We start from the raw sequence: 12,159 nt of genomic DNA, 5'->3' as shown, positions 1-12,159 counted from the left end.
AAAAGCCAAGATCAAATTGTTTGTAATGAGAGTGTGTCTTTGGGGGTTTTGCCTGTTTCTATAAAACTACTTTTATGTGCACCATACATGGGTATAGGATACATTCTTTTAATATGAAATTTCCTCGTGGAAGAAAAGAAGGAAACATAAGTCTATTAAGATTTATGCACAGAGACCCACTTACTTCTCCCTTTCTCTTTTAATTTACTTTCATAAATCTAAATTAAAATTTAACATTTTTAAAATAGCTTGCTATTAAGCTAATTTGTCTGGAGAATTACTTTCCTGATGTGTTCCAGTAAAATGCTGCAGTAGTACTGCATTTGGGAAATACATCCGAGCAACTTTTGGATTCCTTGTAAGGAAGAAATGCGAAGCTGCTGGAGAGCTCTTTTTTGTATTTATAAACAAAATCCATTCTGTACTAAAGAGGAGTTAAAGGCTAAAGGAGCGTTTCAGCAGAATGCAGCCAACATCTCCAGATTCATACTTGCTGTCAATTTTGCCTGATTGGAAATGTTTGCTAGACGGGCTTTCCCGAGGGAAGAGAATGAAGTTCAGTATCTTAATTTTCAGAGCGATGAGAATAACATGTGAAATTAAAAATTAGGGCTCAGCCTTACATTCAGGATAACTATCACAGTTGCAGAATAACCTTGCCTCCCAGTAGGAAAAGTATTTGAGATTGTCAAAATTAGCAAGTTATCCATTCCAGCTTTTTTTTTTTTTTTTCTGGAGGGAAAGTGCATCTGGGAAAGATTTAAGATGGGATGTTTTGCTAAAGATCCATTAAGTGCTAATGGTTTTCTTCCTTTTCTTCCCCTTTTCTATTTGAAAAAAAAACCCTTTACTGCTATTTTTATCAATTGGAGCAATAAATTGGGAAACAGCAAGTGCACAAAAACCAGAAAAAGAGAAAACATTTCAATATTGGGAATACTGTTAGGATGCTTAGTTATCAGCTGAGATAACTTAGGAAGTGGGTCCTTCCTAAGTTTTTTCCTCTGACTGTTAAGCCACTGGGAGCTCCCCGCTCTCTTGTCTCGTTTCCTAGCCAGCAACTTGACTCCAAAGGTCATTCTCATTTACTATTACATATTATAACATCTTGAGATTTAAAAAAAAAGAATGAGCAACAATGTCTGCCCATAGACGTTTTGGATATCTGGTCCATCATTTGGCCCATAGTGGGAATAATGAGGTTGGGAATCTTTTCCAAGTAATGTTTTGCTGCAGTTGCTAGAATAACAAGGTATTTCTTTTTGTGTGTGAAATGGCATGACTTGGGTTATTTTGTGCCCAGCCAGTGCAATAATGAACATACTCTTTGGAGAAAAATTAATCTCCAGCTGATACCCAGTAATCTACTAGAATAGGCAGTGCAATTGGACTGCAAGTAATTCTTGCACATTGCATTAGGTCATAATGGGATTAATTGGTTTTTTCTTTATCTGAATTCACCAATTGTTGCAGAAATAAGCTATCAGTGAGTCATAAGTGATCTGCAGACCATTTTTCATGGCATGCAGTATCCCCCAACATTGACTTGGCAGAAACCTGCCAGTTGCAGCAGTGACATTTTTCATTAAAAAAAAGCCAAAAAGAAAAAAAAAATCAACACAGTACACGAGTTCTGTTAGCCTCCAGTAAATAGTCCTCGTTTCCTCATTACAAGCTCTACTACCGTTAAAAAGCTGAGGTGGTGTTTTACAATGTGTATCTCCTAGCCACAAAGTGATTGCCCATCCCTGAACTGTGGGTTAGCTTTTTCAGCAATCTGTAGTTAAAAATCTTCACTTACCATTAATGTGTGAATTTAGACTGTATATGAAATTTATTTTTATTTCATTTTATTTATTATTAACCTCCATTACTCCTTCATTTCCCTGTCGTCAATATTTCTGTAAATTTACCATTCATTGCTATGCCTTGTAAATAAACATCATGATATTTAAGAGAGTTGTTTTTCAGTGTGGGCAGGGCATAAGTCAACTGGAGATGCGTCATGGAAAAAAGTAAGACTTTATGTAGTGATTTCCTTTCCGGACACATCTGAGGGAACCTGCAGTGCATTTCTAATAGCTTTTTCAGCCTCTGAAACGCATGCAGGAGTCATACTTCCTGTCCCCTGGCAACTGAGACTATGTATTTTACAAGATTTATTTTTTTAAGTATTTTGAGATAACCTGGAAAACAATAGGGAATGTTCTGCCAATAAAATACCTAATTATTTGAGGTATTTTGACCCACCTAATTAAGATCAAGGGGAAACCCTTTTGCAAAAAAGATTGGATCATTGTGGTAATTATTCAAACCAGAATAAATAGAAGTCATGAGGTAAAAAGTGGAGAACACCGTGATTTTATTGAGTCCAAAAACACTACACAATTAAAGCTTTGTCAAATGACTTTGTGTCTGGGATTTGGGCAGCATCTCTTATGCAGGAATTTTTTAAAAAAGATTTTTTTTCCTATCATTTCCTCTTTGATGGAAAATGCTTCATCTATAGCAGTTTTGAATTAGCTTCTGTTAAATATAAAGGGTAAGAGCAGGTATTGTTAGTAGTAACTCTGTTATATAGAATCTCTGATTACTGAACAATAATCGTGTTTCAAATGCCATTTTCAATGAATAATTTGAAATTAGTGTACAGAATATTTGCTTTCCATAAAACATGGTTCATTTCTCAAGACATTTAACTTTTACCCAGCAGAGCACTATTGATAAAGGTAGATCCTATAGAATCATTTTGGGAGAAAAATAAACCCAAAGAAAGAAGATATGTTGTAATTATGAGGTACGCTTATGTACACACTTACAGATTCAAAATTAAATTTCAGTGGAGATTCATTTAAAACTGTAACAATGTTTTTAGAAAGATTTGTTTCAAAAGGCAGGGCAAGAAGCAATGGATGGAAACTAATCAAGGAGGGAACCAACCTGGAACTAAGGAGAAATTTCCTGAGAGTTTGAACAATTTAATCAGTGGAACAACTTCCCTCCAGAAGTTGTGGGTGCTCCAACCCTGGAGGTTTTTAAGAAGAGGCTGGACAACCATTTGTCTGAAATGGTATAGGACTTCCTGCCTGAGTGGGGGCTTGGACTAGAAGACCTCCAAGGTCCCTTCCAATTCTGTTATTCTGTTAAAAAATAGAAATATACAACAAAATCTCAGTGACACTTGAAAGCATTGAAGTATAGTTATTACAATTATTGATTGATTTCCCTTTGTTCTGTAATATAGCTTTTTTGCTTCCTCTTTATTTTCCATTGCCCTCTTAATTGCTTAAGCAGCATTTCAAAAAAAGACAAATTGCACTGTTTTATCAATGGCAGCAAGAACATGATCCGTTCCAGCACAGTAAAAAAGTTATTAGGTATATTTTATTATCAATGCAGTCCACACAAGTACAGTTATATCAAAAGTGGGGAAATATTCAATGAGATAAACAAAACCTGGTCAAAATGCAAAGATAATTTCTGTTACCTACATAGAGAACAGTCTCTGAAATTAGTTTTGAATCACATTCAGAAATGCAATGCATTTACATGAGAAACCTTAAGCACTGTGAATGCAGTATGTACAAAACAAATACTTCAAAATTTTGATGTTTATTCTCTGGATTCACGACTACCTGAACCCAAATAATTCAGCCATTCCAAATAATACTTTTTTTCAATCTCTTTTACAACTACCAGTATTAGTTGTCATGGACAAACCAAGCTCATATATTACTTTTTTTTTAGTTTAAAATGTATTTGTCCTAAAAATAACTTCAGGTGACTAATAATAGTAGTATAAAAAAAAATCTGATTGCTTTGCATTGTACAAAAACTTTGGACAGAAGGGGATTAACTAAAAAAGAAGAAGGACCCCCTAGTTCTGATTTTCAGCTTTGGTTAGACAGTGGTTCTCAACCTGTGGGTCGGGACCCCATTTGGGGTCGATCGACCATTTCATGGGGGTCGCCAAGCAAGGCTGTCCACCAGTTTTTTGTCCATTTTTTTTGTCCGCCATTTTTCCCCCCTTTTCCAGCGGGTGCCTTACCTCCCTTGGGCTGGGCCAGCTGGTGGTCGGCCTGCTCCGTCTCTGCCGCTTGCCAGCTACGCCTCGGCCGGCGCAGGGGGCAGAACCACGCATGCGCGGCGCTCCCGGGCAGGGAAAGTCCTCGACTTATGACTGGTTGGGTAGTCCTCGACTTACGACCGGTTTAGTCCTCGACTTACGACCGGTTTAGTCCTCAACTTACGACCGGTTGGGGTCGCGGCATTAAAAAGGTTGAGAACCACTGGGTTAGAGCCATTGAGCTTTATTTCTTCCAGTTTTTGAAAGCTGAGGACAATCGGTGCTTTCTTTCAAAAATCCCTTGTTCAGCCAGTACCTTGTCTAAGCTGTTCTCCATCTTGGAGCAGAAAGTCCTTCCACGCAGAAAGGAAATGAAATCAATTAGTAATGAAGAAAATAAAATAAAATTTATAAACTGCAAGAAACTTATAGCTGTTCGTCTCCTACGCTTAGAAGAGAAGGTGAAAATGAGGAGTCAAGTTAACTTGACTGCAACCATGCCAGTTTTTCTAAGGTGCAGTGAAAAGGGTAGGGCTGATTTAGTGTCCTGCAAAAAAAATGCTATGGCTAACATTCTGTGGATCTGAGGTTAAGAAAATGTTTGAAAACCCTACCTTAAAAGTTCTGCGTTTAACATTCAGATGTCTGGAAGAAAAACGAGGCAGGCATTCTTTCCAATGGGGAAACAGATGGCTCACAACCTCAGCAGACTACAAAATGAAATTCTCCCCCCCCCCCCCAAAAAAAGTCATTTGGATAACATTGCAGTTGAGTCATAAATAAATGAGTTTAGCTGCCAAATTCATCTGACCTCATGGGATGGTTGGTGTCTACAGCTGCTTTTGAACTAACACAATTTATAGTGACCGTAGTTCAGTATATGGCGAACATGCAGGATGGTTATGTAAATTCCAAGATGATTTTGCAGTGCGAAAGATCAGACGATTTATGAGAAAAGCAACTTCACTCCTCAAATTTGAACATTGCTAAAATGGAACACATCAAGATACAGAGTATATTATTCCAGTAAGATTTTATTTTCCCTTTAATGCACGGTCTTCATGAAATTCACAGTCACTGTTTAAAAAGTGCCTTGTTGCCTTACATCACGAAGGCAAAGACACACTTTTTGGAAATTTTTGTTACATTTGATCAGTTTTCATTTACAGACTTGGTAGAAGTAACTATTTGGCACAGTAGACAAGGCAACTGATTTACCACACAAATGTTATGGAGAATAATCTAAAACCTGGACTTAGATGACTTTGAGATATTTGGTGATATATCAGATGACAGTCCTATGGCCATTGTTAGTGCTGTCCAGATGCTAGGAGTTGTAGTCCTCCTTAACTATCTGACTTCAAGTCGTAAAATTCTCCTTATTACCCATGGAGATTAGTTGTGTAGATGTTGAACTGTAACTCTTAGATGTTCGTGTCATGCATGTAGTCCTTGCTTAATGATTGATCACTTAGTGACCATTCAAAGTTACAGACCCACCCACCCCTAGAAAAAGTACTTATAATCTGATTTTGAAGTTCCGACAGACACACACACACACACAGACACACACACACACACACACAGGATCACATGACTCCATTTTGTTTGCTTGGCAGTTGTTGCATTTACAACCATTTGCACTATCCTATGGTCAAATGACCATGATTATTTTTTTTACTAGTTTCCAGTGTTTACTTCTAGTTTTGACTTTAAAAATAATCCACTGAATAAAAGGGATTTACTTAGCAACCATTGCATTCAGTTAACAACCAGCGCAAAAAAGGTTGTAAAATCAGACACGGTGACATGGTGACTGGCTTAATGACTGCAAGAACTTATGACTATCATTCCAGGCTTAATTACAACTATACATTGAGGACTATAATATAATAAGATCATTATTGAAAATGATTTGGAAGGTTTCAGGCTCCCAATCTATCATGGCCTACATGCTTGAGTTTATGTAAGCCTATTGAACTTGGTGCTTTATATCTCTCCAAATACATGCTAAATTTGGATACACACACACACACACACACATACACACACACATATATATAAATATTACATAATTTATTACACATGAGCTTATTACATAACTAAGCAAAAATATTAATAGATTATTACCATCTGAAGGAAGAACATGATTCAAAGCACTTAAGGCAAAATGCTTTGCCCATAGTTCTTCCCCAAGTAAGTTAATTTACTTATTTCATCTTGACTTGTTATAGTATCTGCCTCCACATACCAAACTTGCTTTGTAATTATACTTCTTCTGGCCTCTTAACACAAAGTCAGGCATCTTAAGTGGAACCCAGATGGGCTGATCACCTGGGTGTTTTTGATCCTGAGAGGCAGAAAATGGGATCATAGATGAGTTGGGTGGAACAAGTTTCCTCAAATCAGGAATCATTGTTTTAACATATCAATGAAACAAAGTAAAACATTGGCTACTATGGAAGCTGCTGGGATACCAGACCAAATACCTGCTTATCACCAACTGTAATTTTGTGAACAAAACGTTTATTTCACTTTATAATTGGAACAGCAAGCAGTTTGAATACTACAGAACTGGCAATCATGTGCATCATTATTGATAATTAATTGAAAAAGTGCCCCTGTTTGTCTTAGTATTATTCAAAAGCCATAACCTTTGCCTGCCTTTTATTAGTTATAATAAATAGAACCTTGGACTTCTATGTACTCTTATAATTTGATTTTATTTCTTTATCAATTGAAACTATGACTGTGCTAAATTCATTTATATCATGTGGTTCCCAACTAGCTGCAGATGAAAAGGTGAACAGAATAATAAAATAATTATTGCACATTTTGAATCAATAGCGGAACTATTTTTAGATATAATTTATTGTACTTGACTGGATTATCTATTTACTAATTGTACCATATATTCCTGTCCTTTGTTTATAGATAAGAGATGAGATAAGGCAAGAAGAGGTAATTTGTTGTACTTTAAGAGAGGGTGATAAGTTAGCAAATTGTTTATACTTGTTCTAAGGAAAGGGAAAATCATTTCTTTATATATTTCTTTTCTTTTACTTTACTATGTTCTTATTCTTTTCTTTTTTTTCTTTTGATTTTCCTGCACCTGCTATCTTTTTCTTTTTATTCTTTTAGGGTTTCTTAGTTTCTATTAGTTTTATCTTTGTAACTGTAATGTTTAACAAAATTACTATAAATATGTTTATTCTTACTTTACGCAGTAAGAGTCAGATAATAGAATTTAAAACTGGCGTAGCAGAATGTTCCTGAATAATATTTTCCCAGAAACAGCAATTTTGCTATTGAAAAGTTGGCAGCTTATGAAAAATTGTTATTTGGATCTGGAAGAACAATAAAAAGAGCAGTGTTGGAAAAAAAGTTAAGATGGTAAACCATTTCCTTGTGGTATATGCAGCATGCTTAAAACCAAATAGACTTTCAATTACAGGATCGTGGCTGCCATCTTGATTTTTTTAAAACACACCCCTTAGCAACCAGAAGGCATTTCCATTTCCTCTTACACAGAATAGTGTCACTCACCTGTTGGTGTTTTCTACAATGTAACTGTATGCACAATCTAAAACAAAGAAAGTGTTCTCTTTTTAAAAAAAAAAAAATACCGTAACAATCAGCTGTGCCAGCTAGTGATGAAAGGCATTGAACAGATTTGGAGAAACCAGGTGGGAAAAGACTGTTTTGGAAGAAACAGATATGAAGACTCAAACCTCAATAGAGGTGATATAATTTGCATGATTTTAAAAAAAATAAGGTATTTGATAAATAGTGACAGCACCTTTGGTTATATTCTTTGGAATGTCCCATAAGCTACTCAAACATTAACGAAACACATGGATCCCTGCTATTTTGCCCCTTAACAAGGAAGCAGGGGCAATTACGTACTTTGAAGTAAAGTCACGTTGCCTTAAGTGGATCCTTGTGATCTACCTAGCAAGAATCCTCTCAATTCACAAATAGTATCATTTCACATACACAGTCCAGCAAGTGTTTTGTTTTCCATTTACATCCTGTGAATTTTCAGAATGGTGCACAGAGAATGCATTGTTTGATAATGCATACTACAAAGTACAAGTGGATGTGAAGTGAAGTACAGCACAAATCCAGGTGTCCCCTGAAATAAAAGAAGAAAAAACTATGGCTCTTTTTTTAATGAAATGCTCTCTGGCAGTGGCTGTCCTCCTGCCATATCTTAGCTAGAAACCTCCATGAATGCAGGAGAGGGCCCTATTTTACATTACAGTAACTGTTCATGATGATATTATCCATTCAATGTTGTCCATTGAACATTGAACATAACTCTTTTATGGGCCAGGTCTCTCCACATCTACCTATCTTGCATTACTTCTTTGAGTTTTCATATGCTCTGGAGAGTGTGAGCTTTGATGGTACACTAATTGTGCATTGTTCAGACCTGAAACACCCGCCAAAAAATGTAAAATTTGATAGCAGTTTTGTTTTTCTAAAGTGCTGAGTAAATTATTGAGGAGAGAAGGGAAGAGTGGGGTGACTGGAGAGAGCAGGTGAAGCATGAATGAAATGGCTGGCATAAAGGGAGAGATGGCCCCTGTGTTGATTGGTAGAAATTAGAGAATGAGATGGTTAGCAGAAGAGAAATTAGCGAACTGAACAGAAATATATTGAATACAGGATTTGCACAGGTGATTCAGTTGAAGAAAAGTAATTTTAGAGAAAAATTAACTGATTTCAATTAAACAAGTACTTTATAAAAGCAAAAAACTGAGTTTATATTTTGCGTTATAGTCATGTTTTTGCCTTGTAGTTTCTTCTGTCTCTATATCTATCTATCTATCTATCTATCTATCTATCTATCTATCTATCTATCTATCTATCTATCTATCTATCTATCTATCTATCTATCTATCATCTATCTTATCTATCCATCTACTTATATATTACCAGTTTCCCCTTCTTCCTTGCATGAAGAGGATGTTTAGAGACTAAGCAGACATTTTAAGACAGAATCCTCAATAATTTCTCAAAAGTTGAAAGACCAACCCCATTCATGCTCAGTATTATTATTTTTCTCTAATGGATGTATAACTAACTACTCTATTTCTGGATTTTTATAGCACCAAATTCCCATTTCATTCCTTATAAGAAAGATTACCTGTCCTTAGCCTTGTAGTGCCTATGACTCTGAGATGCCTTAGAAAGCCCATTGTATTTGTAATATTACAGTACAAGTATAAGAGTACTGGGGGAAAAGCAAGTTGTAAAGAAAGATAAATAGATATTTCTTTTCAGCCCATCATATATCTTTTTTTTAGAAGATTGTTTTCATTTTTCGGAAAAAAGATATGTCGAGTTTTGCTGGAAGCAGAAGACAATAACATTTCAGATATATATTAAAGCAACATGTCCTCCACCCTTAAAATGATGTCACTATTTTGTGAAACAGATCTTGGAACCACTTGAATCACATACCATTAAAAATGTAATAAATTAAACAAGTTCCTGTTTTCATAATGCACTGTATTACGGAGCAGTATTTAGGCAAATATAATGGTTCCTTTCTTATTTATGATAAGCTAATGTGATTTCAGCCAAAAATCTTTCTGAGTTTTCTGTTTTAAAAGGGATGTTTCTAAAACCATTATGTGATATAGAATGTATTTGTTGGGTTAGAGTTGGTGTTAGTACAGTATTGATTTTGGGTTGTTGTTTTTTAATTAATGGATATGAATGAAATATTACATTTGACATTAGACATTAAGTAAACTCTTCCTCTGTTATATCATTTTCCCATCCACAGTAAGATTTACAAAGTCATAAAAGCTTCCAGGTTAATGCTTGAAAATAATATTTCATTAAATAATTTATAGAAGCAAACCATATTTTTTTCCAAACATGGAACCATATTTGATTTGTCTGATGGAATGCAGGAAATTTGTACTCTTTGTATTTTTTAAAAGTCTTTTTCAGGGTAGGCAGAACTTTTTAAATGAGGTATTCATGGGACACTTTGACCCTCTGGACATTTCAGTTTTCTTTAACATTTACATCTACAACCCTGGGTTTGAGGTGAAGTATGAACTCAACTGGGTGACTCTGCGCCAATCACTCTCTTTTTCTCAGCCCTTGGAAGGAAGCAATGGCAAATCACTTCTGAACTCTTGCCCAAAAAAATTGTAGGAGTTGTCATGCTGTTGCCAAGAGTCAACACTGATTCCAAGGCACCCCCCAAAAAATTAATATGCTGATGATAACCAGTGACCTATCTCTTGTCCAAGGTCCATGGAGATACTGTATAGTGGAAGTCTTGACTCAGTGCCTGGATCTATGAAAAAGTGGGTGGGGGCAGAACAGACTGTATCCTAGCAAGACAGATTTATTTTTCTACAGAGGCTTTCAGGTGCCAAGGTAGCACCTTAAATTGCTCTTGATTCCTGTACTTCTTTGAAGGAGTAAATACAAATATGGAGTCTTTCCTGGATCAGTAGGTGGGGGCTGCGGCAAAGATAACTTTTGTTCCAATCTTTTCTTGACCAGCAGTTGCTGAACACATCGACTCATAAATTAAAAAAAATGATTTTCAATCTGTAAATAATGCTAATTGTTAAAATCAATTCAACATTTCTACTTTGTTCCTGAAAATATCCATTTGGTTTTCACTGAAAAAAAAATTAAAGTGTCCTATCTTTACACAAATAAAGGCATGCTTTTAGCATGCGATTCCAAGTAAATGCAAATTATTATTATTATTATTATTATTATTATTATTATTATTATTATTATTATTATTATTATTATTATTATTATTATTATTATTATAGTTGGTCTTATATTTAGATTGGATTTGGCATTTTTGTTCCCCTGTCGAGTCTTTCCTGAGGCCCTGGGATAGGCAAATGTTGTGTAGTTTAATTAAATAAGTTATTTAAATTTAAATTATTATTTATTTCACTTATATAGCCTCCCATCTGACTTAGATGTCTCTGGGTGATGTACAATAAAATAAATAAAATACATAATATATATAAAAACAGCAGTCAAGTATCCTACATCTAGTCTCCCACCTTGCTAGCTTAATTAACATCACATTTTTAGTATTAAACATACACGCACACCCTTTGTTGTCAAGCTGGCATTTTGGAATGTTATCCAAAGCTTGGTATGTTACCTTCCATGTGAAGCCTGGGAGACAAAATCTTTAAACGTGAATTTTGAAAGACATGGTCGTTTATGGAAACAAATTGGTGGAGTCAGCCAACTTAACATACACATATATTGATGGGCATTGAGTAACTTTTTCCTTTTTGATACATAAACCACTGGTTTAAATGTTCAAATTTTTTTTTCTTCTCTAGGCAGTTCTGAGTCCACTCATCGCCATTGCACTGAAAATATCTCAGATTCATGAGAGGACAGGTCGTAAGGGTCCTACGGTCATCACCTGAGGGAGATTTGCTGACTCAGGGCCAACCATGGAAGGACAAGGAAGAATGAAGGCATTGCTCAAGCACACCAGTTCTTTTGTGCCTTATATTAGTCTAAGGGCTTGAGGGCAGTTGGGGGGAGGTGGGTGGACAAAATTCATTTTGAATTTCATTATTAAGAAAAACATGCACTTGTCTATTATAGCTCCAGCCTCTTCTTGTGATGCAAATAATCAAAACCAGGGCTCTCTGAACAGATGTGTTCAGAAGAGATGATTAAAAAAGATTCCTGTGTTTGCATTTGCAAGGCGAAAATAGGCTACATGTTTCCTTAGCTCAGGGGTGTCAAACTGCCGGCCCGCAGGCCGGATGCATCATAGCGAAACCGCGCCCACCCCATTGCCGGCAATGGCAAAAAAGTCACGATACGTCGTGATACGTCACAGGACGTTGCGAGTTTGCCACCCCTGCCTTAGCTAGTGCTGGCTGAAAAACATAGATTTTTGGTAATAGTGTTTTATGAATCTCCCATCATAATTTAAAAAGAAAGCACTCTTATGATAGTCAAGGACATCTTTAAAACCTCAAAAACAAAATGTTATTCTTGGGTTACCTTATTTTCTAAACCCATCTGGTAGTTATGATGGATTGATTTTGAATTAAAATACAGGG

At 35.8% G+C, this 12,159-nt stretch overlaps 1 protein-coding gene across 1 annotated transcript in view; it reads left to right on the top strand.

Annotated features, from left to right (window-relative positions):
• PGM5 (phosphoglucomutase 5) overlaps positions 1-11,508 on the top strand; it is a 50,590-nt gene extending 39,082 nt beyond the window's left edge. The window contains exon 11 of the mRNA XM_015818027.1: positions 11,419-11,508. Within this exon, the coding sequence (XP_015673513.1) occupies positions 11,419-11,508 (90 nt within the window). The remainder of the gene's footprint in view (positions 1-11,418) is intronic.
• The last annotated feature ends 651 nt before the right edge of the window (positions 11,509-12,159 follow it).

The sequence above is a fragment of the Protobothrops mucrosquamatus genome, unplaced genomic scaffold, assembly GCF_001527695.2.
Source record: "Protobothrops mucrosquamatus isolate PMUCROS unplaced genomic scaffold, P.Mucros_1.0 scaffold667, whole genome shotgun sequence".
NCBI classification, from domain to species: Eukaryota; Metazoa; Chordata; class Lepidosauria; order Squamata; family Viperidae; genus Protobothrops; species Protobothrops mucrosquamatus.
Note: the sequence above shows the minus strand (reverse complement) of the source record. Positions and strands in the feature narration are given on the sequence as shown.